Source organism: Danio aesculapii, chromosome 7 (assembly GCF_903798145.1).
Source record: "Danio aesculapii chromosome 7, fDanAes4.1, whole genome shotgun sequence".
Lineage (NCBI taxonomy): Eukaryota > Metazoa > Chordata > Actinopteri > Cypriniformes > Danionidae > Danio > Danio aesculapii.
The window spans coordinates 26,292,186-26,319,757 of record NC_079441.1 but is presented as its reverse complement, the minus strand read 5'-3'; the positions used below and the strand labels follow the sequence as shown (position 1 = coordinate 26,319,757).

General features: G+C 35.6%; 1 protein-coding gene across 1 annotated transcript in view; it reads right to left on the bottom strand.

Annotated features, from left to right (window-relative positions):
- tub (TUB bipartite transcription factor) overlaps positions 1-26,838 on the bottom strand; it is a 159,283-nt gene extending 132,445 nt beyond the window's left edge. The window contains exon 1 of the mRNA XM_056461467.1: positions 26,719-26,838. Coding sequence (XP_056317442.1) covers positions 26,719-26,780 — 62 coding nt within the window. The 5' untranslated portion in view covers positions 26,781-26,838. The remainder of the gene's footprint in view (positions 1-26,718) is intronic.
- Positions 26,839-27,572: the final 734 nt, after the last annotated feature.

Here is a 27,572-nt window from a genome sequence, read left to right as displayed (position 1 = left end):
GCAGAAGTCTTTACAGCAACATTGACACCTTCAAATGGCGTTAAAAGTGTCACATACTGTATTTATACGGTATAATTCATCCAAAATGTCATTTCTGTCTTCATGTAATGATGTATTCACGGTCGCGAAATCACACCTGAGCTGACGCACTGTTTGTTTACTGGCGAGAACGCGCGCGTGCAGGCAAATGACTCCTACTTTAGTGAACAAAACCTGCATAATAACAGGTAATAAAGTTGTAAATAACATTCAGTTTGTTGCACAGAGCGATCGTTTGAAAGCTGTGCAGGAGGTTTGATTTGTATGTATGTGGTTTTTCTCACAGTGACTGCAGCCATGAGCCGCACTAGAAAGTGAAAGTGAAACCTGTGCGCACATCATTTACATGATCATATCGCATTTTACAGTTATGACTACGACAAGCATTGTTTTTTCTTTCATAGTGAACACAAAGTGTTGTGCATGAAAATAAATGTGTCATCATTTTACTGTGAATTAACAAACAGGACATATTGAAAGTCTGTTCAAGTCCACCATAATACAAAATTGAGCATTTTAAGCAACAGTAGACCTACACATAGGCCTAATATTATTATTGTTGTTTTACCAAATGTTTGAGAATGAACAATAATAATAGCCTAATCATATTAAACCTTTATTTTACATTTACAGAATCGTGAGAAAGAATCGTGATCTTGATTTTAAGCAAAAAAAAAAAAATCTTGATTCACATTTTTGCCAGAATCGTGCAGCCCTACTTCCCAGGTTCTGCAGGTTGCAATGTCCCGAATTTTCATTGTCAATCTAAGAGTCACCTTAGATGCCTTGAGGGTGAGTAAATTAAAAGCAAATTTATATATATTAGGTTGGGTTAGGTTAGGTTACTTTATTTATACCCGAAGGTAGATTTGGTTTGCAGTCGAGAGTCCTCATTTCACATTTCAAAAAAAATAAATAAATAAAAAATAAAACTCAGTGATAACAAATGGACAAAAAAGACATAAAACATAAACATACAAAATGCAGAGCCCGGGGGACTAGAGTGAGTGCTCCGACTTGGTCCCCCCTGGTCCTTACTGTAGCAACTTGAACTTTAAAACAAGAACATACATTTACAGTACATCTGCATCCCAACACAAGCTACAGTCAAATGGCCATTTACAAAAGACAAAAGGGATATCATTTTACTGTAATTAATCTAATGTTCACCTGTGTGGTCAATAGAACATTTTTCATATAATACAAAAATAAAAAATGAATTCAACGCACATACCCTCTGATAATACATAGAGAACTTAAGGACAAAATAATTGGTCTGTGCAAAAATATAAACTATTTACAACTGATCCTTTACAATGTTATTAACTTTAATACACCGCCTCAGCAGTCAGCTGTAATTACAATGAGAAGAGTCTGAAGAGTGAGCTTTCTGTGATTATGATGTATGCATGAGCACAAACTCACATGCAAGGGACGCTGTGTTGAATGGTTCATCAAAATAGTACTTGTGTTTATATTGGAAGATGCAGCTTTTATATACACATTTAAAAAATATCAGTCAGGATTATTGGCCTCAATGATTCTCCAAGTTTGATATAGATGTCAATATGCCAGAGGAAGCTTGAGCTCCAGACTGTGCTGAATGTGTTTGTCAAGACTGTGGATTAAAGATAATCACATTGTAAATAATGTTTGTTTCCTAGCAGAGTTCAAATCATTTCACTCAAGACCTCAGTGTATTATCAGAAGCCCCGGGTATTAATTTTGTTTTGCCTGTAATTTTTTTTGTGACACTCAAAAGGGATGATGACCATTCACTTGCATTTTACGAATCACTAGGATTTTATCTTATTTAATGCTGTGCTGAAGAAGTCACCTTGGATGCCCTGAGGGTGAGTAAATTAAAAGCAAATTTATATATATTAGGTTAGTTTGGGCTACTTCATTTATACCCAAAGGTAGATTTGGTTTGCAATCAAGAGTCCTCGTTTTATAACAGTGCCACACAAAAAAGCTGACAGTTATAACAAATGGACATAAAGACATAAAACATAAACATACAAAACACTCTCTTCCCAAAAAAGAACACTCTTTTACAGCGATGTTCCACAGACTAATTTCGAGAGGAGCAGGTGATATGATCGACTACAGCTGATCCTTATCGCTAATCATTAGCTAACACATCAGATCATTCCAAAACTATTATAAATATCCTGCCTAAACTTCATACCATATCTTTGTTTTTGGAATCCCCCCCCCCTATCCTTCCTTCTCCCTCCTCCTCAATTCTATGATCAGGCAATATGGTGGCTCAATAGCTGGCGCTGCTGCCTCAGTGAGAGGGCCAAAGGTTCAAGTTCTAATTGAGCCAGTCGGTACTCTCTGTGCGGAGTTGCCGTGTTCATGTTGGTTTTCCCTGGGTACTCTGGTTTCCTTTCACAGTCTAAAACATGTACATAAGCGAATTGTAATAACAGTCACACACACTTAATGCATATATACTGAATCAATCAGAACCACCATATTAGCCTGAGTATAGGTAAAAAATTAACTGGGGGGGCTCTCGAGAAATACCGGATCTCGTATCCCTCCCAATGCTCATTGACCAGGCGGGAACCTTGGTCTCATCTATTTCCGAGCTCAGGGTTCTCTCCTGGGACAGCATGCCAAACCAGCTATCATAGTAGAGTAATATCGAAGTGTGAACTCTTAAAAATAAAATAAAACTATAAAGAACAAATAAATAATCACTTCAAGTGTCATTTTTAAAATCCATGTAATTTAAGCTAGAGTAAAATTGAAAAAGTCTTACAAAATGACTTTATTTTAGAAAAGAAGTTATAATTATTACAAAGAATTTTTTAGTTTTGGTTTTTGTCTAAAGATTTTGTTTTTGGCCCAGAATTTGCATACCTTTAATTTTTATTTAGAATTATTCATACATTTATGGTCAAAATGACATTAGGAAGGCATTTGTTGCTTGCATCTGTAATGTTACATACACTGAGCCTTTGTAAAGTCCATCTTCACAAATGTAATGGAAACATTTTCACTACAGGAGAAATGGATAATGTGATATATCATCCATTTTCCAGGAAAGATTTTTTCCCCTTTTTTTGCAGAACATTTCCACTCAGCAGCTGTAGATCACAATCACAGCAACATGTGTCACCTTGAAATTAATGAGAGGCGGTGGATGCCAGTGTTTCGTTACTGAATCAGATCTGTTCTGAGGTCAGCTGTGTTATCATGCTGGACTCTAATACAGTGTACAGAGTGACTTGTCACTTTGATTTATAGTAGTCACGACCAGTGAAAAATAAAGCTCTTTCATTATTCTCAACAAGCTTTTATGTTGGTTTAAATGTGAAAAATTGCATTGTGGTGGTATAAAAGCTAGCCATGAAAACATGAACAATAAGTGGCAGCACACACACACACCATTAAAATCAAAATGCACGCAAAGAAAACATCTCTCAGTATTACAGGTCTTCTGGTTTCTGACATGTGAAATCAGATACAGTGCAAAGCTGAGCTTATTAGTCCTACAGCCTCCTCCTTTAATAATAACCTCATTTCAAATAGAAGCAGATTATCACATTTCAGCAAATCTTATTGCATTCATAGTGTTTAAGACAAAAGAATCTATGCAGCTTGCATTATTTTTTGATTTAGAGTCATAAAAGTAGCACAGGGTCTGAAGAAATGTATAAACATTAAGGTCTTCTTTGTTGAACGAATAATAAAAATAAAATATATATATATAGAGAGAGAGAGAGAGAAAAATTTGGAACAAAGTGACCGAAAAAAAAAAACATGTTTTTTGAATCAATAGGTTCAAACAACCTATTGATCTGTATATCCATCTGACCTGATTAAATATGCATGCTATGCCATCGCCTTTCCTCAATTTATTGAATCTAAAACCCCTAATTGATACATGTGCACCAGTAGAAAGACTCCATATGCCACATGGATATCACACATCCAACGATAGCCTCTGCAAAACCAACATATTGCTCATGCATTCATTTTTATACTCACCGAAAACTTGATATATGTGATGTTTCATATAATATAGAAAAATAACACTACATCTACACACTCAATGGGGCGGTACCTTTTAGAAAAGGTATATCTAAAGGGTCTATATTAATAGCTTAAAGATATACAGTTGAAGTCAGAATTATTAGCCCCCCTTTGATTTTTTTTTTCTTTTTTTAAATATTTCCCAATTGATGTTTGAGAGAGCAAGGAAATTTTCACAGTATGTCTGATAATATGTTTTCTTTTGGAGAAAGTTTTATTTGTTTTATTTCGACTATAGTTTTTAATTAAAAAAAAAAAAACATTTTAAAGGTGAAAATTATTAGCCCCTTTAAGCAATTTTTTTTATAGTCTACAGAACAAACTATTATGTTTAGAAATGTGTTGAACAAATCTTCTCTCCGTTAAACAGAAATTGGGGAAAAAAAATAAAGAGGGGGGCTAATAATTCTGACTTCAACTGTATACAAGACCCTAAAAATACACAGTAGTCTGTTGGGGCAACTAGTGTGTTTCATCACTTTAAGAAAAATTGATTAGTTATTTGTGTTTATTTGTTTTTATTATATTATAGATACAATTTTTGGGGGTTTATATTGAATAGTTTTCTGTTAAGCATATTAAATGTGTTTATGAATATGAACTGATCTGTTGAAAGCAGTTGCTTTGCGTTAGAATACCAAATGTTCTACTCCTATTCAAATTTTACCTTGAAGGGTGCATACTACATATTTGCCCACCGGCTTGTGCTTAATAAGCTTGTGTATCATCCCGCTCCATTTTAGCAATGTTGAAATGTATTTTGTTTAAATTTCTAGAAAAAAATTATAAAAAAATAAAAAGACATGTTCATATAAGACACTATTAACAAGGCTACATGCATGAACCATTTAGAAAAATTTGAGCAGAAATTGATTAAGGTACATATGTTTACTTTACCATTTCAAAGGCACCACCCTAATGACAGCTTATGTACCTTTATTTCTGAGATTTGCCTCTGTGCATGGTTTGCAAACGTATTTTACCATATAAGATGGCCTCCAGTTTCCCGTTTACCCAGGGCTAACATTGTGTTAAAGGTGGGCTTTGTATTTCTGCCAACATAAAGCAGTCTGAATATAGAAAATGACGTGTGATAGATGACTCATCAGACTACATTACATGTTTCCATTGCCCAGGGGTCCAGGGTTTATTCTGCTTCATACAACTTCATGCAACAGGTCATGCAACTCTCCAATGCAAGCTCCAATGCCTTTCTGAACAACACATTCTAGCTTTGTCAACCTCAAATTCTAGTTTGGGTCATCATTTCAGACATTTCTTATTTTTGCCCATATTTTATGGCCATTTACCATGTTTGCTTTCATGTAATAACTGTCATCAAGTCCTATTAACACAATGCATAGTTTTTATTTTCCAATGACACACTACCCAGCCATATTATTATTCATTCATTCATTCATTCATTCATTTTCTTTTCGACTTCTCCCTTTATTAATCTGAGATTGCCACAGTGGAATGAACCGTCAACTTATCCAGCATTTTTTTTTTTTTTACGCAGCGGATGCCCTTTTAGCTGCAACCCATCACTGGGAAACATCCGTACAGACTCATTCACATACTTACACTACGGACAATTTGGCTAACCCAATTCGCCTATACCACGTCTTTGGACTGTGAGGGAAACTGGAGCACCCGGGGGAAACCCACGCAAACACGGGGAGAACATGCAAACTCCACACAGAAATGCCAACTGACCCAGCCGAGGCTCGAACCAGCAACTTTCTTGCTGTGAGGTGATCGTGCTACCCACTGCGCCTATATAAATATTCACTAAGTGAATTTTGCTGCTAACTGTGATTCAACTGACTGTCTAAACAACATCAGATATGACTAGATATACCCAACCAAACCAAACCAGACAGAGACAATTTTCAGTGACTCAGTGTAGGTTCAATGTTAGTTTGAGTGATTCATTTGAGTCATCCACTTTGATTTGTTCAAAACGCTTCATTCAGGACAGAAATAAGTGACTTTTTAAGAATTAGTCATTCAATCCTTTACAAAACCAATTCATATGAAAACAGATTCAGACCGCAACAAAACACTCAAAGTGTGCGTCATTAGGTCTGCTTTGGATTTTTCATTGGTGGACCAAGTTCTTCAATATTAAAGGGCACCTATTTTACCACTTTTTCAAGATTTAAGATAAGTGTTTTGTGTCTCCGGAATGTGTCTGTAAAGTTTCAGCTCAAAACACCCATCAGGTTTTTTATTTTACCTTTCAGAATATAAGGATTTGCTGCTCTGAACACAATGTAGCTGTTTTTGTGGCCTGTGCCTTTAATGCTAGTTCTCCCCACCCACCATTACCATATGCCTGTCAGAGTGTGCCTCAATCTCCCCCTCGGCTGTTTCAGATAAACAGCACAGTGACAGACATGAAGGAAGCACATCTCACATAACGTTTGTAAGAAATACTACAGTAAGAACTTTCCCAATGATTATTTGATGTATTTGTTGTGGGGTCAATTCAAGCCTTTCTGCAATGATGAGTCACACAAAATGTCATTACAAAGTTCACGCACATACACAGACACAGGGCACATGCTTAACATTGCACTTTTTTGCACGGCAAATGTGACAGGATACACGTTAATATCCACTGCTGTATGGATAGCCGTTATGTTAATGTACAAAATAAACCTGATTTAATGTCCACAAACTGGGATTGAAGAGTCGTCTTATATAATTGCACTGAGATGTGGCTGTGGTGATAAAGTAAAGATGGTAAAACTGCTGTAATTCATTACAAACATGCACCATTTTAAAAAATGTTTTAAACTTGTAAATCAATTCTTGATCACATTTGATAATGATTGATGATCACAGAGAGCTGAACAGATCTTTTAATCCCAGTTGTTTTGCGCACGTCCTGTCTTGTTAACATGATACTACGGAGACATGTTAATACATGGCTGTCAATTAATTTGTTGGGCAGGGAAACCGCGCTCCTACATCACGTTGCAGTGGGACTCAAAATGGGAGGGTTTTGGATCCTATTTTAACGTCAGGAATTTTTTAAAATAGAGACTTGTTGTCTTTATATCACCACAATATGACTGTGGACACACTATACTCCATATACACTATACACTATATTCTGTCCAAACAGCTTCTGAAAGATGATTTTCATTATAGGTGCCCTTTAATATTTTGTTCTTTGAACTGTTGTTTTAAAACAGTGTCACATAATTGTGCAGAGTTATTTAGTTAGTATTTGGTACTTACACCAGAACATTGTCAGAATAAATTATTGAATAAATTAAGAAATGCATTACAATGTAACACTTACTTGTTGAAGCATAAAATCCATGTTTAATTAGAAGGTCTTGGTTCATAGGAAGCATTTGAATGCCTTTATTTTGTGATTACACTTAATCTTGACTTGATCATATTGTACTGTGTGATGATAGAAGACTACATTTTTATATAATTGAAAATATAAATTTGGTTTTGACAGGCAAGGCTTAAGCTATCCTGCAGATCAGGAAATGGTTATTCCTTATAGCCAGTCCATGCAGGGATAAAGATATTGCATTGAATTACACTATACTGTATCTTTTATCACCCTCTTCCTGTATTTGATTAATAAGAGCTTTACCTCAGGATAACGTCTATCTAGTGATTGATGTCAACCATTACATTACCAATAAGTACAGCGAAGAGGAGCATTGGTCATTCAGGATGACGTCAAACAATCGGCTATACAATAACACAAAAGTGTTTCCTCGAGAAAAAAGGTTTCCATGGAATATACATTTACACATCCAGCACTTATAGCCCTTCAGTTTCTAAGGCTAATGCATCATCATTTGAGAACAGAACAAACAGGTTATTTTTGATATGTGTACAGTATATAGGAAAAATATACATACAGTACCTTATAGTCAGTGTAAGTGTCTTACCTTTAAAATGTAAAGGGTAATAATGTTATGGTGTCAATGTCAAAATAATAAATGCATATTCAATCAATACTTATGAATACATAAAATAAAAGAATAAGTGATCATACAGTACTAGAATGATTATTATTTTATGTATTTTTTTAAATGATTTTCTGTGTTTTGTGGTTTATAAGACACAGAAAGATAGAACATAGAAATATACACTTCATATACTGTAAATACCTCCTAATATAGGCACTTTATATATATTTGTGTTGTTGAAAATGGTTAAAAATCTTTACTGATTAAACAATCAAAATAAACAACTGTTCATTTATTTTCCAAGTAGGATCAATAAAGCTATTTTAGTTTGGGGAAAAATGCCTACTGGCAACCAAAGAGAGCGAGCTCCTTAATAATAATGTCAATATCATCCTGATTGATGAATAGGAAACAACAAGACTTGTGTGAGCAATTTCAAGGAATAAAATGTATGGTTCTCACTCTCCTTAAATAAGAATAAAAGATGCAATAATCCCTATAAAAGTCTTGCATTTATTATTTTTGCTTATCTGTCATTTTCAGCTCCTGCAGCAAAATGACTCAGCGGTTAGCAAAATAGAACTGCTAGAAGAAAAGCATTTTTAAGCTTTCAAAATTGACCTTGATTTTATTAAGGTTAGTCTAAAAGAATGGTTAATGGAGTATAAGATAAATTAATACTTAAATTAATTGAAAGCACCCACAAAGATGGATATGTATATAGTAACAAGACATCAGAATGATACATTTCAAATGCTCAGTACAATCTTTTAAGACTGACTGATTCTTACCATGGCTACCATGGCTGGTAAAATGAAATCGTGTGGTTTGCAGAAAAAAAAAAAACAACAACATGGGTTTATTCAGAAAATGTACTGTAGCCCTACATACATTTCTGGAGATCGCGAATTATGTAGCCAGAGGAACGTATGGCTGCATTTTGTCTTTGAAACAAATGCTACGGGGCGGTATGACAGCGTTTCTTTTTGCGCTAACCAGCTGACTGCTTACCTCCATGTGGACGGCTTTTTCGTTATTACCAGATTGTCCAGTGGCTTGGTGTGTATGTCAGAGGATTTAAGAGAGGTTCAAGTCTGGTGAAGAATGGTTCCAGAAAGCAGATAAGATAAAAACAAAAGCCAAAAAATAAAATAAACAAGTGAAAAACAGGGTGAAAATGTAGTAAAAATCAGGCTTTTCTTATTCTGGATTGTTTTTCAAAAAACTATCGGTTGGGTTTAGGGAAGTGGGTGGGGGCTGGTCAATCTGTGCTTTTTAAAACAATATTGGTTAGGTTTAGGGAAGGGGGTATCGGTCAGTCAGTCGACAGCGGCCTCTGGTGGATTTCCGAGAGAACTGCAGGCGCAAATGGCACTCGTGAGAGAAATTTGAGGTATCAAAAAGTGTACACAGCTGCCTCAGGGATTTGTAAAAATAAAAACTGCAAAAAAAGGTACCTCCTGGGATATACTTCACTTCCTCCAGAAATGTATTGCGGGGTAAGTAATCAGAATGAGTCTGGGTTGAAAAAATAAAAATAATTAAAATGGCTCTACAATGGTAAAATAACTGAATAAATGAATATGGATTTATAGTTGAGTATAATCATGAACCAATGTATGATGCTATTTTAAGGCTATTAAAATGTTATTCCCATAAAACAACATATATTTCTTTCTAAGATGAAGTTCATAATAGAGCTATACAGGCTTTTATGCAGTTTCCAAGAAACAACTACGTGAACAGGCCACACATACTTAAAGCTGCTTATCTGTAATATACTGAAAATGCATATCTCACACATTCATTCATTCATTCATGTTCTTTTTGGCTTAGTCCCTTTATTAATTAGGGTTCACCACAGCGGAATGAACCGCCAACTACTATCCAGCATATGCTTTACACAGCGGATGCCCTTCCAGCTGTAACTCATCACTGGGAAACACCCATACACTCTTGCATTCACACTCATACACTACGGTCAATTTAGCATATTCAATTCACCTAAAGCGCATGGCTTTGGACTGTCGGGGAAAACCGGAGCACCCGGGAGAAACATGGGGAGAACATGTACACTCCACACAGAAATGCCAACGGACCCAGCTCGGACCAGTGACCTTCTTGCTGTGAGGCGATTGAGCTACCCACTGCGCCGCCGTGACGCCCCCATATCTCACACAAATATTGCATATTCATCCTCCCTAGCACCTACAATGTAAAAAAAATGCTGGGTTTCACACAATTCCTTCATGTTTGAAATTTCATTTTTCAAGAGCGACAGGATTTTAGCTTTTTTATCTGCCATTTCAGTTAGTTTCTCTGGCGATTTCTGATCATGAGGCACCAGGCCTACTCGCAAAAGCCTTTCTGGTGTAGATAGATTGTTGCAGACATTTCACCATTTACACATCACCCTGACCAAAACAACAAGCAAAGTTGTGCAAACAAAATATTAAATTATGTTTTAGCGCAAATTTCAAATGCAAGACACTGAGAATACAGTTAATTTAATCAAATTTGGTAGAGCTTACCCCAAACACCCACAATTCCTTCATGTTTTCCCAGCACAAATCGATTAAGTTAACTTAGGCTACGTTCACACTGCAAGGCTTAGTGCTCAAATCAGATTTTTTCTCAGATCTGTTTTTTTTTCATGGCTGTTTACACTGCAGTTATAAATGTGGCCAATATCAGATTAGCACTGTGTATAGATCATGGTCCTAAACTGACCCGTATGTGCAAAAGTACAGTTACGGACAGCACAAATGTCTAATTATGCACACAATATGTGTACTGTACGAAGTAAGCACGTTGTCAGATCATGCTTATATGATTATTGCCCTTTTCACAGACAACCGTGGTGTATTTCAAGAACTGTAAAGGGTTGTTTTGCTACTACTAATGTGTCTTTCACCATTTGAAATCTAAAAATAAGTAACTTGTGATTGAAAACACTGATCATTTTTGATTTATGACGTGGTGCACGTCTCTCTGACCACCTGTGTAGTGAACTCATCAAAGGTTAATGAGCAGCCACAGACTGAACTGTGAAGGCGGAATTGGTTTATCTTTGTTTGCGGAGTTATTTCATTTTACTACGTTATAAACAACAGCCACTTGCAAAAGGGGGGTTTGGGTGCTTGAGCACCTGCCCTTTTTTCTCTCAGAGAGAATGTTCCCCCTTAAAATAAAAGTGCCCCCTCCTTTGTGCACGAACCCCCTATCCCCAACACCCATGATGCTCTTTAGCTTTGCGATCAACACGTGCACCAATCATTAGCCAGTTTGGTTAAGAAGCATCAGTTTTACCTTCAAATTCTTTAAAAAAAAACAACTATCTTTCTGTGGTAAAGTAATTGCCCTGTGTGCTATTCTACTATGCTGCTGAGTAGATGATGACAATTGCAGCACAGAATGATGACGCATGTGTCTCGAAAATTGTGTAAAATCACATGAAATCCGACATAACCATTGACATTGGTCACACTGCAAAACATCAGATTTGTGTCTGATTTAATATTACATATGAAAACTGAAGTAAAAAGATCAGATTCAATGCGGTTTGGGCTGTTCACACTGTCCTTACCCAAGTCACATGTGGGCAAAAAATCTGATTTGGGCCATATTTGGCTGCAGTGTGAACGTAGCCTTAATTGTTCTACAAATTTAAGTGAATTGAACATTTTTTAAATGTTCAATCCACTTAAATGTTCTTTTAAAACAGTCATATATTGTTAAGATCATAAAATGTATTCCCCAAACACTTTCTATGCTGGGAGCTCACTAGGAACAAATAATCATTCCTAAGCTAATGTTAATAATGCCATGCTAACGCCTTTTAATTTTTAAAAAAGCTTCTACAGTAGGTTTGAATCATTTCCTCCCACACAACCGAATACCCTTCATCACTGAAAATTAATCAGAACCCTCAGATTTAACTGGCAGATAGGTTCTGAGGTGAACCGAGAGGATAAAGAATAAATAAACAATTAACGCCACTCAACACGTCTTCAGCCTGTTTTGGTTTATAATTATCATCTGTCTGTTTATTCAGTGGAAAAATCTGTGGATGAGTAACTGGCCGTAATAAAATCAAAACCACAGTATTTACAGTATAATTAAGTGTCGTTTCAGAAGCGCTCGGACAATTAGGGCTGATTTTCGAGAGGCAGAGAGGAGTAGATGTAGCAGGAAGAAACATGCCTCATATTTTATGTGTTATAGGGACATCGGGGCGATCTTCTATATCGCTCTCTCTTTCTCTCGCACTGCTGCTTTAAGCAATTCTGTTTTAACATATTCCAGCCTGCGATTGCATTTCCCTGGTGAGCTCCACATCTCTGAGTGTGAGACAGTAATTAGAGCAGTGCAGTTTCTCTGTTCTGTGCCCCGTTTCTGGCCTTTGGGAGAAAAGCTTATACTCACACCTTACAGTGAGAAAATCAAAAGGGCAGCATTTGTTTGCTTAACATGTCTTTCCAGGAGCAACACTGTGTATACTGCCATATTGCAGATGTGTTTTAGTGATATTTATTAGAGTAAAATTGATTTTGTTTTATAAATAGTAAGAGACAAATAGTATTCAGCATCAATTTTGTCTATACAGTTTAGTGAGAAGCAGATTTATAGGCTAAATTTGTGGTAAATAAATGTTCAACTTACGAATTTTCATTTTAATAATAATAGTAATAATAATAATAATAATAATAATAAGTATAATAATATTGTATAGCACTTTTCCTACATGCATGCAACTCAAAGTGCTTCACAAACAACAAACAAACATTAAAATAAACCTCATAAAACTGTATAGACAAATAAAGCATAATAAACAACAAATATTTACTCAGATAAAAGCATGTGTACACGCATATATGCATAATAACACAATAACACACACACAATAGTCCTCACATATGCATCCACACACACACACACACCATACATGTATACATACATACACCTACACAATATACATAAAATGCATACACTTCATAAATTATTGTATTCATACGCAATTTTAAAAAGATGCGTCTTAACACTCTTTTTAAGAACATGAATGCTAGGGGATTATTCCACTTCATTTGGGAATCAATTCCAAATTTTTGGAGCATAGTGACTAAAAGAAGTGCCGCCAGATTGCATCAGGTTTACAGAGTGAAATTCTAAAAGTCCAGCGCTAGAAGAGCGTAGCAAACGGTTTGGATTATATTTTGATAAGCAGTCGGAAATGTAAGAAGGTGTCAAGTCGTGTAGTGCCTTATAAACTAATAAAAGAATCTTCAAATCTATCCTTTGGTGCACTGGTAACCAGTGTAACTCTATTAATGCTGGTGTAAAATGATCTTGTTTCTTCAATTTCATTAAAACTCTGGCTGCTGCATGTTGTATCAGTTGCAACTTCCTTATAGAACCCCTAGGTAAACCAGTATAAACAGCATTGCAGTAATCAAGCCGAGAGAAAACAAAAGCATGAATTAATTTCTTAGCATCATCAAAAGATAGGAAAGAACGAATTCTGGCAATATTTCTCAAATGATAAAAACATGTTTTTGTAACTTGATTAATATGAGATTCAAAATTAAGATCACAATCGAAAATAACACCCAGGTTCTTTAATTCTTTTTTGGATTGTATACCTAAAGAACACAATTCTGCTTCAATCATCTCTCGCTCAGGTTTTTTGCCCACATTAAGAATTTCAATTTTATCTTTATTTAACTTTTTAAAAAATTGCAGTCATCCATTGTACAATATTGTACATGCAGTTGGACAAATTTTTTATTGCAGCAGTGTCTCTGGGCTCAACAAAAATGATAATTGTCTGTCATCAGCATAAAGATGATAATTCATGCCATATTTATGAATTATACTACCCAAGGGAAGTGTATATATATATATATATATATATATATATATATATATATATATATATATATATATATATATATATATATATATATATATATATATATATATATATATATATATATATATATATATATATATATATATATATATATATATATATATATATATATATATATATATATATATAACGAAAGTAGACTTGGGCCTAGGATAGATCCTTGATGAACACCATATAATATATTATGTTCTTGTGATGTATATTCATCTATATTTACTAAAATGTCCATTTTATAATAAACTCATTGTTCACCAAAGCTGGATTTATGCGATCAGAAATTCTAACATTGTTAAATATTACTACAATGTACAAAAAAAAAATCTAAGTTTCCTTTATTATACTTCACTGTAAAAATGTTGTGTACTGCACAATCAATTTGTGTTGGGACAACATAAAGGAATTAAATTAGCTTATTGATTTGTACAAATTTAAGATGATTGAACACCAATCAATAAGGTGGTCCCCCTAAAAAAACTCAAGAACTGTGTTGGTTCAGCTCATTTTGAATAAGTAGTATGAACGAACAGAAAACAATGTTAGAGTGTTCATTAAACACTATATCCTGTGAGGGTAAAACTAAGTTTTTAGCAGCCATTACTACATTTTTCAGCATCACATGAATACTAACAATATTAACAATATTTCAATCTGGTGTGCTGCTTTCTATTTTAGTGTAAACTATGATAAATATTTTCTATGCTGTAAAAAATGCAGATGTTCCACAGAATTCATTCATGTTGTCCCAACCCAAATAGAGTAAGTTAACTAGGCACAAAGTCTAAAGCCCATGCACTGTAAAAAATGCAGGATTCCACACAATTCATTCATGTTGTCCCAACACAAACTGATTAAGTTAACTTAGCACTTTTAACAAATTTATGTGGATTGAACATAAAAAATAAGTTGTCCTAATGAAATCTCAAGAATTGTGTTGTTTCAGCTCATTTTAAATTAGTTTGAATGAGCAAAAAAAAAATGTTTGTTTTTTTTGAGTGTGTCGCAAAAAGCATTAAGGGTATGTCCGAATCCACTTTTGCTATTTTAAGGATGGAAATATACAGTTTGCACCCTGGCGCATGGTCTAACAGGGTTGTGCTTATTCTCTTAATGAGTTATGGGTGTGTTTTGAGTCTCATCTCCCATTTCAATTAAGAGTCAGTTGAGTCGCACCATGGCACATTTGCTATTTACATAGCGGACTTTGTAAGTGGAAAAACTGAATGCCTCAATAGCAAAAAAAAAAACAGCTTAATAGACAAAAGTAGACAGTATTTTTTATTTGACTTTTTTCCTCTTTTTTGCAATATTGGTAACAATATTTACTATCCTTACGGATTAAAAAAGTATAAACTTTCTTCAAAAAAATACTTGAGGAGCAACTAATAAATTACAAAGATTTTATTCATTTAAAAACAGATTAACATGGTGCAAAATATGATTAATTATTACATTTCATTTATGCACTACATTATCATAATTCTTTTTTTTTAATACAATGAAAAAAAGTCCACACTTCATAATCAAAATTCACAAGTACAAGCACATTAGTATACTCAACAATCGTAAAAGATTAATTCAAATGGTAAACATACAGAAAATCCCAGCCAAGACTGCTGTCGTTTTCATCCACAATAACCAAGGCATCAACCATCTCCATAAGAAACAGAACTAGAGCATGCATTGTAAAGCTGCAGTAAATGAGAATTTTACTACATAGAGTCAAAGGTGAACGGTTGCCACAGAAACAAGTCCCAAATGAATCATATATGCTGAGTCCACTGTATGTCAGGGGTCACTGCTATAGGGGCCAAAACTGGACAGCGCTTATGTACTCAATAAGACCAGACAACACATTTGCTTACCAACACACACACATACTGTATACCAAAACAAACATGTCGTGTGCTTTTCTTACAGTACGGGGTGCAATGTGAAAAGAATCAACAACAAGCCTTATAAATCTGCTTCCTTTTTCCTGACTAACCTCCAAAAAGTCGATAGTAGACAAGAACACTTATTTACTTAGCCTCACATAAATTGCTCTGCTTGGATATCTGTCTGCAGAGTTCGAGCAGCATGGACATCCTCTAATTAACCCGACGAACAACAAAGATCAAAAACAATAATTTGGAAAGGTATTATTACATTGTTTGCTGGTTTTTTCAACAATGTTTAAAATCACAAGGAGCATTTTGCATCATATTTTAGCAGAAGGGCATCAAAGATCCTAAAGCACTTCTTCCATTGTATTTGTCATTTTTACAACTAACAATACAATTGCACTACCATGAAAACAACCCAGATGCATCTCCTAAACCTTTAACTAAACCAACATGGGAGACAGTTAAGTTACTATAGCATCACATTTTAGCCTATGTTGGTGGATCCAGGAACTATAGCCTTAAGACAATAAAAAAAGGAAAAAAATGCCAACAATTGTAGTTTGTACACTCTAAAAAAAAAAAAAAAAAGCTAGGTTGTTGTAACCCAACATTCGGCCAAATATGAACAAACCCAGCTGTGGTTTGTTGAATTTTTTTTTTTTTTTAAATGTAAAAAAAAATTGGGTCTGTCCATATTTGACCCAGTGTGTCACAACAACCCAGCATTTTTTAGAGTGTAATAACCAAACTTTTTAAGACTTCTGAATAGTAGTGTATGCTTTGACAGAACTGAATAGTAGTGTATGCTTTGACAGAACTGCTGACAGAACAGCATTGAAAAAATGTTTAGTGTATGTGTGGCTGAGTTCATAACTACAGTATACACTCACCGGCCACTTTATTAGGTACAAATTTCTAAATCAGCCATTCACATGGAAGCAACTCTGCAGTTTGCTGCAGTTCAAACGGAGCATAAGAATGAGGTGGAAACGTGCCACTCCTGTTAGCTAAGAACAGATAACTAAGGCTACAATTCACACAGGCTCACCCAAATTGCACAAAAAAAAAGTGTTTTGCTTGTTCAAACTACTTATTTAAAATAAGCTGAAATCAACACAATTCTTGATATTTCATTGAGACAACTTAATTTTTTATGTTCAATCCACGTAAATTTGTTAGAAGCGTTAAGTTAACTTGATTTGTGTTGGGACAACATAAATGAATTGTGTGGAACCCTGCATTTTTTTTACAGTGTGGACAATAGAAGATTGGAGTAACGTTGTCTGGTCTGATGAGTCTCGATTTCTGCTGCGACATACGAATAGTAGGGTCAGAATTTGCCGTCAACAACATGAAAGCATGGCTCTATCCTGGCTTGTATCAATGGTTCAGGTTGGTGGTGGTGGTGTAATGGTGTGGGGGATATTTTCCTAGCACACTTTGGGCCCATAGGAACCAATTGAGCATCATGTCAACGCCACAACCTACCCGAGTATGGTTACTGACCATGCCCACCCCTTTATGACCACAGTGTACCCATCTTCTGACGGCTACTTCCAGCAGGATAACACGCCATGTCATAAAGCACAAATCATCTCAGACTGGTTTCCTGAACATGACAAAGAGTTCACTGCACTCAAATTTCCTCCACAGTCACCAGAGCTCAATCCAATAGAGCAGCTTTGGGATGTGGTGGAAGGGGAGATTCACATCATGGATGTGCAGCTGACAAATCTGCGGCAATTGTGTGATGCTATCATGTCAATATGGACCCAAAGCTCTGAGGAATATTTCAAGTACCTGTTGAATCTATTCCATGAAGGATTAGGGCAGTTCTGAAGCCAAAAGTGTATTCAACCCAGTTCTAATAAAGTGTACCTAATAAAGTGGCTGGTGAGTGTTTATGTGTACTATATGTATGTGTGTGTTAGTGTAATAAATGTTTAATGTGTCATCACTCAAAGTACAAACCCAAGTTTTTCAATATGCCACAATATTGCGGCCTCTGGTTATACAGTAAATGTTGAATTCTCAAATAAAAACAGGACAACATTTCACAGGTTATTAAAAATGTATTAAGTTTGGTTTTTACATGCATTAATCTAATCTAACGTTTTTGAATCATGACATTTTAATGCAGTTCATATTTTTGTTGTTTTTTTAATAAATTATCTGCTAAACTCTAGACACTCTGTAGATAAACTGTAGATAATCATACGGTAAAAGCATAAAACTTTGAATGCAGATGCAAAATGAACTTACTCTTGACTGTTCATACAGTGCTTTGACCATTCTTTTCCATTCTTGGCCACAGAAATTGCCAGTAATGAGGCATCTATTTATATACATCTATGTGTCACAGACGATTTAAACATATGACATTTTCTCTTGCTATCTAAAACCAGAAGACCCACACGCCCATTATCAAAGATGGATACCACCAGGTCAAGTACTTCTGGGGTGAATGCACAAGATAAATCACTGCACCGAGACGGATATAAATGCTAACAGGTAGCTCTCTCTACAGGTAATGCAGACCTTCTCTGTGATGAGAAAATTGAGATGTCATCCATTGGAGATCTCTTTCCCCTGAGCAATCTTAACATTCCTTCTGGCTCTGAGCAGAAATACAAAATTAATCCCACAAATCAAGCACCTGCCATAAAGAAAGTACGTCTTCACATAAAAGTCATACTACGGTTCCATGTATTAGTCAGAACACAGACGACATTCTGTGTAATTCATGAAGCAATTCAACCCATATTGGAATTCAGTCCTTGAGCTGTGGTGATGAATGATGTGAGAAGTGTGTGCCTCCCACCAATTTTGCACCATCTCAGTGCTCATGTTTTTCACTATAGTAAGACGTGTGAAGTAAGGTATGAGAAATATATATAACCTAGTTTCGGTGATACTCAGTGTTGGACAAGCTACTTGAAAATGGTAGTAAGCTAAGCTATTAGCTACACTACTTAAAATGTAGCTTAACTACACTAAAAGTTACACCCTGGGAAATGTAGCAAGCTAAGCTAAAAGCTACTTTGAAAAAGTAACTTAGCTACATTTAAGCTATTTTTGCCATTTTCATTTTTAAATCAAAGCATCTTAAATTATCATTCATACCTTAGTAAACACTAAAACTGTCAATGAATCATATGTGGCAGAATTGTTCAGTTCAGTTATTTACTGTAAACAAGTTAAAGTATATAACAGAAAAAAACTAAAAATCCAATAAAAATAGGTGTTACGCATTTAAAATACTATAGTATTGTATAGTAAAGGGAAATATTTACAAATAAGCGTTAAATTACGCTAACTTACATATTATAGAATCATTAATAGCAAGAGGTGGCAGTAACGCACCAAAAAGTTGCCAACCATCGTAAAACAAGAAGAAAAAATCGTCATTCTCGCCATTATATGGATTTACCTTCATCGGCTAGACACCGGCCTCTCAGCTCCGTGAATGTTAGTGCTGTCACTTATTGATCTGCGATCGGTAAATGTAGCTTGTGTGGACGCTACTGTGCTATTTGACTAAAAAAATAGCTTTGCTACTGAAAAGCTATTGGATTTATAATGTAGCGATGCTACCGGCACGCTACTGAGAAATGTAGTTAAGCTAGTAGCGTGCCCAACACTGGTGATACTTTATAATAATGTCCTATTAGTTAATGTTAGTTATTTACTAACATAATATTTAGCATTTATTGATGCATTGTTAAAATATAAAAGTTGTGCTTGTTAAGTAAGGAATAAAGTACATGCAGGTGGTTGGTATCACAGGATAGAGCCAGAGAGGCTTATTGACATATTTTTTAAGACTTATATCAGCTGTTGCATTTAAAAAACTCTGAAAACAACCACCTGGATGTACTTTATCCTGTTTATTACAACGTTGTTCTAAGCCTTAATAGTTTAAAATGGAAAAATGGAGCATACACTAACAATTAAAAAGTATAGAAAATATGACTGTGGATATATGCATGTAAATGGATGTGAATGTATTCACTAGCTATGTTTTACTATATCTTATTTATTTTATATTTCTGACATGGATCTAAAAATGCTTAATAGAAAGATGAAAGATGCGTACACATTTTTGCTAAGGTGCGCATAAGTAGGGTAAACTTTATATCCAATAAAAGAAAATGTGCATAAACTACAATGGAAACACATTTGCTAAATAAATTCCAGCATGCGCATAGAAAAAACAGATCATATAATTTAAAAAATGGGAGCATTGAGATTGCATTCGTAGACAAACCAGCAGACTGACCACATTGCTCAACATCTGAAATGTTATTTTGATCATTCTAAAATCCCTTAGCCAAAATCTGTCATCAGAGTGGTATTATTTACACCCAGAATTGTGTTGAGTGGCTGCGCTCCCAAAATGCAATCTTGCACCTCCAAAAGCCCCCGCGTGTTGCATTTCGGCTTGTCTTCTGAGATGCAAGTAATGTATTATTGCAATTAATTGTAATTATTGTATTAATGTAAAATAGCAAAAATAAATCTTTTAGTGTGCAGAGCACCGAGCATTGGCAACAGTAACCAAGCAGGCTGAGCATAGCAAAGGGTCAATTAAACACAACGATTGTCTGCTCCTGTGATTATTATGAAAAGAAGAAAAATAAAAAGCAGGAATAAATTATCATCAGGTCTGTCTAATGGCCATTGCGAGGCACCTTATCAGCTTCCTAATGAGATCACTTGACATTAATTTGGATAATTGGAGCAGCCTCCCCACTCTTTGACAGAAATATAAAAATGCTTAACTACGTCTATTGAAGTTCTTCTGTGCTGAAAACTATCTCCAGCAAACACCTTGCCTCTGCGTTAATGGGGATGTGGGATTGTTGATTAGACGATCTGAGAGCAACTCCAGAGCTGATGAGGACGGCTGTCAATTGTAATGCTCGCGTGAGCTGTGCACGTAGGAATCTGTAATCAGAGCTGCTTCCATTAAATCCCAAACTAGCTCAGGGCATCATTCTGGAGCTGATCTAACAGAAGGTATGGGTTGAATAAAACAGATGAGGGAAAATGCTCTTACTGCGGTGCTGGTTAAAAAATGACTACAATCAGTTCAACAATACATTGTGCTGCTTTGTCTCCATCGCAGCAAGCGTATTTGCTGGGTATCATGCAGACAAGAACTATGATCTGGGATGTACACGAGTCTGATGTGCTGGCAGGAATTGTCTTTTATCCATTCATCAGAGACAGTGCTCAGTGATGGATAGTATTCCCTTTGTTTGCAGGAGAAGCACCAGCTGTTCTCTGAAGCACTGTCTTTGCCATAGGAACACTTTCTCCATTTACCTCCATGCCCTATCACCCACATGCATCCGCCAGCAATGAACTAGCCAAAAGGGTCTTGGGGAAACAGACAGGGGGACATGTGCTGCATCTGAAATCGTGAACTGACGATAAAGTGTGTGTCCTTTTTTTTTTTTTTTCTTCAATCCAGGTGTGTATCAGTACAATCTCAGATGTATCGCATGTAATATTGTTCTTCTGAGCGAATGAAATGTTCCATATTTTCCTTCTCCATGAATGCATTAATCTAACACCAATAATAACTATAAACCTCAAATGAGACAAATCTGAACAGCAGTGACATTATTCAAATCAAATTCAGCCTTAAAGGTCATTCATAGATTCATTTTCTTTTGGCTTAGTCTCCATTTAAAGGTCACCACAGCGGAATGAACCGGCAACTATTCCAGCATATGTTTTAAGCAGTGGATGCCCTTCAAGCTGCAACACAGTATTGGGAAACACTCATACACAGTCATTCACACACACTCATACACTACAGACAATTTAATTTATTCAATTCACCTATAGCGCACGTCTTTGGACTGTTGAAACAACCGGAGCACCTGGGGGAAACTCACACGAACACGGGAGAACATGCAAACTCCACACAGAAATGCCAACTGACCCAGCCGGGACTCAAACCAGCAACCTTCTTTCTTTAAGGCACAATTCTTACCAGTGAGCCACCAAGCCGCCTCAGCAATTCATTCATTGTAAAACAATTTGAAGCATCGTTCAAAAAGTTCAGTGCCATTAAACACAATTATATTTCCTGCATATTAAATTTGTTTTAGAACATAACTAAGCAATCTAAAAGCAACAGTGAAAAGGAACCCAAAGTACATCAGGTAACAGAAATAGAAAAAACCTTGAGAGAAACCAGGCTCAGTGAACCAACCCAGTGTCATAATTATGTGATTCTCCTTATGTCTTAATTATCAAAGTAACTTCCATTAAACTGCAAACAGTCAGAAAAGTGTTTTACTGAGAACTGAGGATAATGAGGTGGCGTTATTCTCCTCACAATTACAAGAATTAACAAATTACTTTCAGCAAACCATGAATAATCCCAAAAAACCTGAGACAGCTTTTTCTGCAGCATTATTATTGTACAGAATACAAAAAGAAATTGATCTGGAGGATCCGAACAGAGGGGGCTCAGAAGAGCTTTCTTGCTACAGATATCGTTGGAATACTAATATCACATTAATCTCTTAAGGCCCAAGGTGTTTTTACATGCAATTTTTTATTTCTCTTTGCTATTTGGGCTTATTAGAACCTAATTAGAATAAAAACCTAAGTATCATCTTTTGATATGATGTACTTTTAAAGAAGAAATTATGTCCATACACGTGGAATGGTGGTCCGAATTTACATAAAACACTTTTTTCTGGATTTTTTTAATGCATATTTAACATAGATTTTTTTTTACTTGCTATGACTATCAGAGAGTAAAAAAAATTGTTCCCATTTTGGACAGTTAAAAATAGAGTTTGGCACATTTCATAAGCTGAAAAACAGTTGCAGGATGACATTGTATGTTTGTAACAAAATATAAAACATTTAAAGTATATTAAATAGCCACTTAAGAGCTCAAATGTGCTGTCCATGCACGTGGACACTCAAGCCCTAGGAGGTTAAAATACCAAACGTGACATTTTAATGACAGATAAAAATAAAGCATTAGAAAATAACCTTCAGTCATCTTTTACAACATTCAGATATGAGTTATTTGTATTATTTAATTAATAATTCACAATGAAAGCACATTCTTTCATTTCTCTGCCTGCTACGACTAAAGTTTATTTATTTATTTTTTCTGTGCATTGCATTTGTCTTTTTCTTTTGTCCCTCCTTCTTGTGTTGTGTTTTATTATCCCATAGGCTATCATTTCAATGTGGTCCAGGCTCTGATTGGCTGCTTGTCATGGAGAGCAATAAAAGGAAACTTCCGGCAGATTTCCTGGGAGTGGAGAGCTCCTGGATTTCCCTAGCCTTCCGGCCGACGACTAAACTTTAATATTGTCCAAATGTCCATGCGTGCTTGCAACTTTTTGAGAGTTTGAGCTTGTCGGGGTGGCCTGCTTATTTACTTTGATTACTTTTGACTTTGTTTATGTTCAGGGAGGAAGGTAAGCTTCAAAGATTTACAGGTTATTTAGTTTGTTTGTTTGTTATTTTCACCTGTGTCCACCCTAAAGAGATGCTCATTTAAATTTCTACTTTTTTTTTTCTACAATAAACCTATTCAATTACTCTCAACTGTGTTCACGTTTGGTTGTCGACCAAATGGGATATTTTTGCAGATGTTTTTTTTGTTTGTATGTTTGTTGAAATCCACCACACACAATTTTTTTTTCGTTTATTATGCCCATGCTGTTTTCTCCTAGACTTGGGGCATAATGCTGACACTTTAACTGGAAGTTTTGCGCATTTGCACCAGATACTTTCCTAAAATCACTCTTTAGCTCTTGAAAAACATTTTGAGTGGGCTTTACACAGGTGAGTGGACTTGACAAACCGCTAGAAGAAACACTCTTCTCCATATCCAGAGACTTTACCTAAACCACCTTACAAGAACAAAATAAAATCTACTTGTGTATTTATCATAAATCATGTTGCACTACTTGTTTTCATCATCATTAAATACCTCCATCACACAACATCTTGCACAATATTGTTAAGTTTTACATAGGCATGGGACGATAACCATTTTCAAGATATACCGTGGTTTGGAAAAGTCAAGGTTTTAAAACCGCCAAAATTTTCTGCTATATGCTTTTTACAGTATATGTAAGACACTTTTTTTACATTTTTTTTTTTTTTTTGGACAACAGTATCTCCATTTTTACTAACGGTTCATTTTATTGAATTATTTATACAGGGAAAACTACACAGTATTATTTTGCTGCTAATATAATTGCTGCTTTCCTGTTAAACTCTTAAAAAAATAAAAGCCTTGTGCATTTAATTTGTATCTTTTTCTTTACTGTATTTATCTATGATTGTAGATTGTTTATTATAATTTGTGCAATCTGATTGCAGAATAACAAAATATTGCAATGTTAGATTTTTCCGATATCGTGCAGCCCTAATATGCATAGTTTAAATGAGCTCTTACATCCAATGTTGTGTTCATATTTATGATTATGTTTATTTGTGTAGCACTGTGGTCCTGGGAGACATGACTAGGAATGGGACGATAACTGTTTTCAGGGTATACTGTGGTTTGGAAAAGTCAAGGTTTTGAAACCACCAACATTTTCTGTTATACCGTTCCCACAGTTTATGCAAGACTTTTTTTCTTCTTTTTTTTGTTTTTAGGACAACACTATGTCCAGCAAAAAAAGATATCCAAAGATACCATTTTAAATTGTATAGAAATCAGTGTTTTTGAAACAAATGAAGACAGCAGAAGTCAATGATTCATTTGAATTAATTAGCCTGACATGTTTACTGCTCCAAAATATTTCAAACGTTTCTTAAAATTATATATATTGTGATAAAATGGTGGGAAAAAGTTGTATTTTTTACCCAGACATTTAAAAACAATATATTTCAGAGCAGAAATCACTTTACCGTAAAAACTAAGACATTTTTATCCAAGGTCATCAGAACCATATACCGGCCCATGCCTAGACACGACATATCGTTTCAGTGCATGTCCGCACATGTAGCAACCTGACAATAAAGCTGAACTTGCCTTAATTTCTCTTGAAAGGTCATTTTTCAAATAGGAAGTGTCATGCATTCGTTTATTTAAATTTTTTTTTTCATGAGGTAATACAAATTATGTCATTGACTCTGCCTCCCTATGATCTCAAAATACTAATAAATATAATACATTTTGGTGTGGCAACCCCTGATGAACCTGGGACTAAGTCAAAGAAAAATTAATGAATGTAGATGTAGTTTTTCTAACATAATCGCTGTCAAGTAACACAATTTGTACCTTTGTCTTTTTTGTCAGATTTTCCTCTACTTTTGATGGGTTGGGTGGTTTAATAGTTAAATTCCCTATGGGAAAAAACAGCATTGATTGATCCATTATGGAATCTTTCATTCCACAAAGGATTATATACAGCAGAAAAAGCTTTTTTAGATTATGAAAAGGTTGTTCACCCTATGAATGACTTGTTGTTCTTTTAACTTTTTTACTAAAAGATTATTTGGGAAATCATATTAGGTTCATCTATATGGCATCACTGTGAAAACTACTTTTTGGTTAGCACTTTTGTTTTTTACAAATATAACTTCACAACCGGCGACATGGTGGCTCAGTGGTCACCTAACAGCAATAACGTTGCTGGTTTGAGTCCCGGCTAGGTCAGTTGGCATTTCTGTGTGGAATTTGCATGTTCTCCCTGTGTTCATGTGGGTTTACAGTTTGCCCCAATCCAAAGATATCCAGTATAGGCGAACTGAATTGGCCGTAGTGTTTGAGTGTGCATGTGAGAGTGTATCAGCTGCAGCTGGAAGGGCATTTGCTGTGTAAAACATATGCTGGATAAGTTGGCAGTTCATTCCACTGTGGTAACCCCTGATGAACATAGGGACTAAGCCAAAGGAAAATGAATGAATTTCACAACCAGCACTGTAAAAGAACTATTCAAAGTTCACTAATTGACCAGAATTTTAATATCCCATAGCCCCACCCATTTTTAAAAAGACATTTGAATCTTACAGCTTATTACATAAACCTATTGATTCATACAGCAAATACAGCTTTGCATATGTTCTATTTAGAAGTGTGCATATCAGGGCACTTTATACATAATATGCACTTCAAATGCTCTATTTTAGCATGCCCAGTGGAGAAATGCTACAGAGTAAGACTAGTTCCTCTGGGGAGCAACGAGAGCGCAGTCACAGCATACCAATCACATCCTTGGTTTTGACTGAAATTTCAAATGTGTCACATACTGCAGACATGATGAACCCTGGCATCATAAACAGAGGCACCGAGGCAGATCTCATGATGCATCCAGAGAGCTGGATGCTGACAGTGGAGCGGAGAGGATGCTGCTGAAGCCTGGCTAATAAATAAAGGAGAGATAGCCTACGCTGCAAACAGCACGTGTTGAAATAAAACCGTGACGTTTGGCTCTCCAAAAGCAACGCTGATGCGCATTAACCACTACTGTAAAACACAAAAATGACGTTTAAATGAACATACAACAGCGCTGTTTGACAGAAGACCTTCAGTTCTCCATTCAGCTGTCAAAAAGGAAAAATGTCTCCAGTCGCCGTGTTACAAGCGGTTTTACGAAAAGGAAAACACAAGTACAGCATCACGTTTACGAAGAATCATTCATTTTGACTAAAAGAAGCCATTTGTTGTTGTTTCTCAAACGAACCACGAACTTTGTAGATAACTTCTTCTGTCATTAAAATCAGCGTCTCTTATCACCGCAATGAGCTGTGGGTTGGTTAGGTGGTAAACATTCCTCGTCGCGTTTTACTTAAAATCATTTCAGTTATTCAACACTAACATAAAAACTCAGATTTTGGCAGACTGTTTACAGTATGACGGCGTCCTTACCTGTCATAACTCCATCGACTGTAAGACATGCTCTTATTGTTGCTCAGTCCGTCCATGGTCATTGGTGGACAACAAACCCTTGATTATGCGCGACGCGAGCTGTATGATAATATTGTTTGCGTCTTGTGTTAAACCTTCTTCTTCTTCGCTACACTGAACGTCTTCAGATGTTTCTAGTGGAGAGCTGAAAGCCTTGCAATACAAAAGCGTTTGGTTGAGGGTTTTAAAACAGGCGGACTGAACCACTGACTGAGAGAGGGGAAATGTCAGTTGTGGAACAATGAATGAGAGCACACCTCTGGAATATATTCCCGAAGAAATATCACAGTCATCCGCCTTTTAGCCAGTGTAAACCGAGAGAACTTGTGCTGTTTCTTTTTTATATATAACAAGCAGCCAAATGGCTGTAGCCTCTGTTGGAAGGAAGATAGATAATGCTTCAAGTATGTATACACAATACATGCATAATTGTCAAGAAATTCAGTTTTTCAAAAGCACGTTGTAAGGCTACCAGTTCCAAATCAATATAGATGTATATATATATATATATATATATATATATATATATATATATATATATATATATATATATATATATATATATATATATATATATATACACACACACACTCAACGGCCACTTTTTTAGGTACACTTGTCCAACTGCTCGGTAATGCAAATTTCTAAGGAATCAATCACATGACTCAATGTGCAACTCAATGCATTTATGTAGACATGGTCAAGACGAACTGCTGCAGTTCAAACCGAGCATCAGAATGAGGAAGAAAGGTGATTTAAGTGACTTTAACTGCTGATCAACTGGGATTTTTATGCACAACCATCTCTAGGGTTTA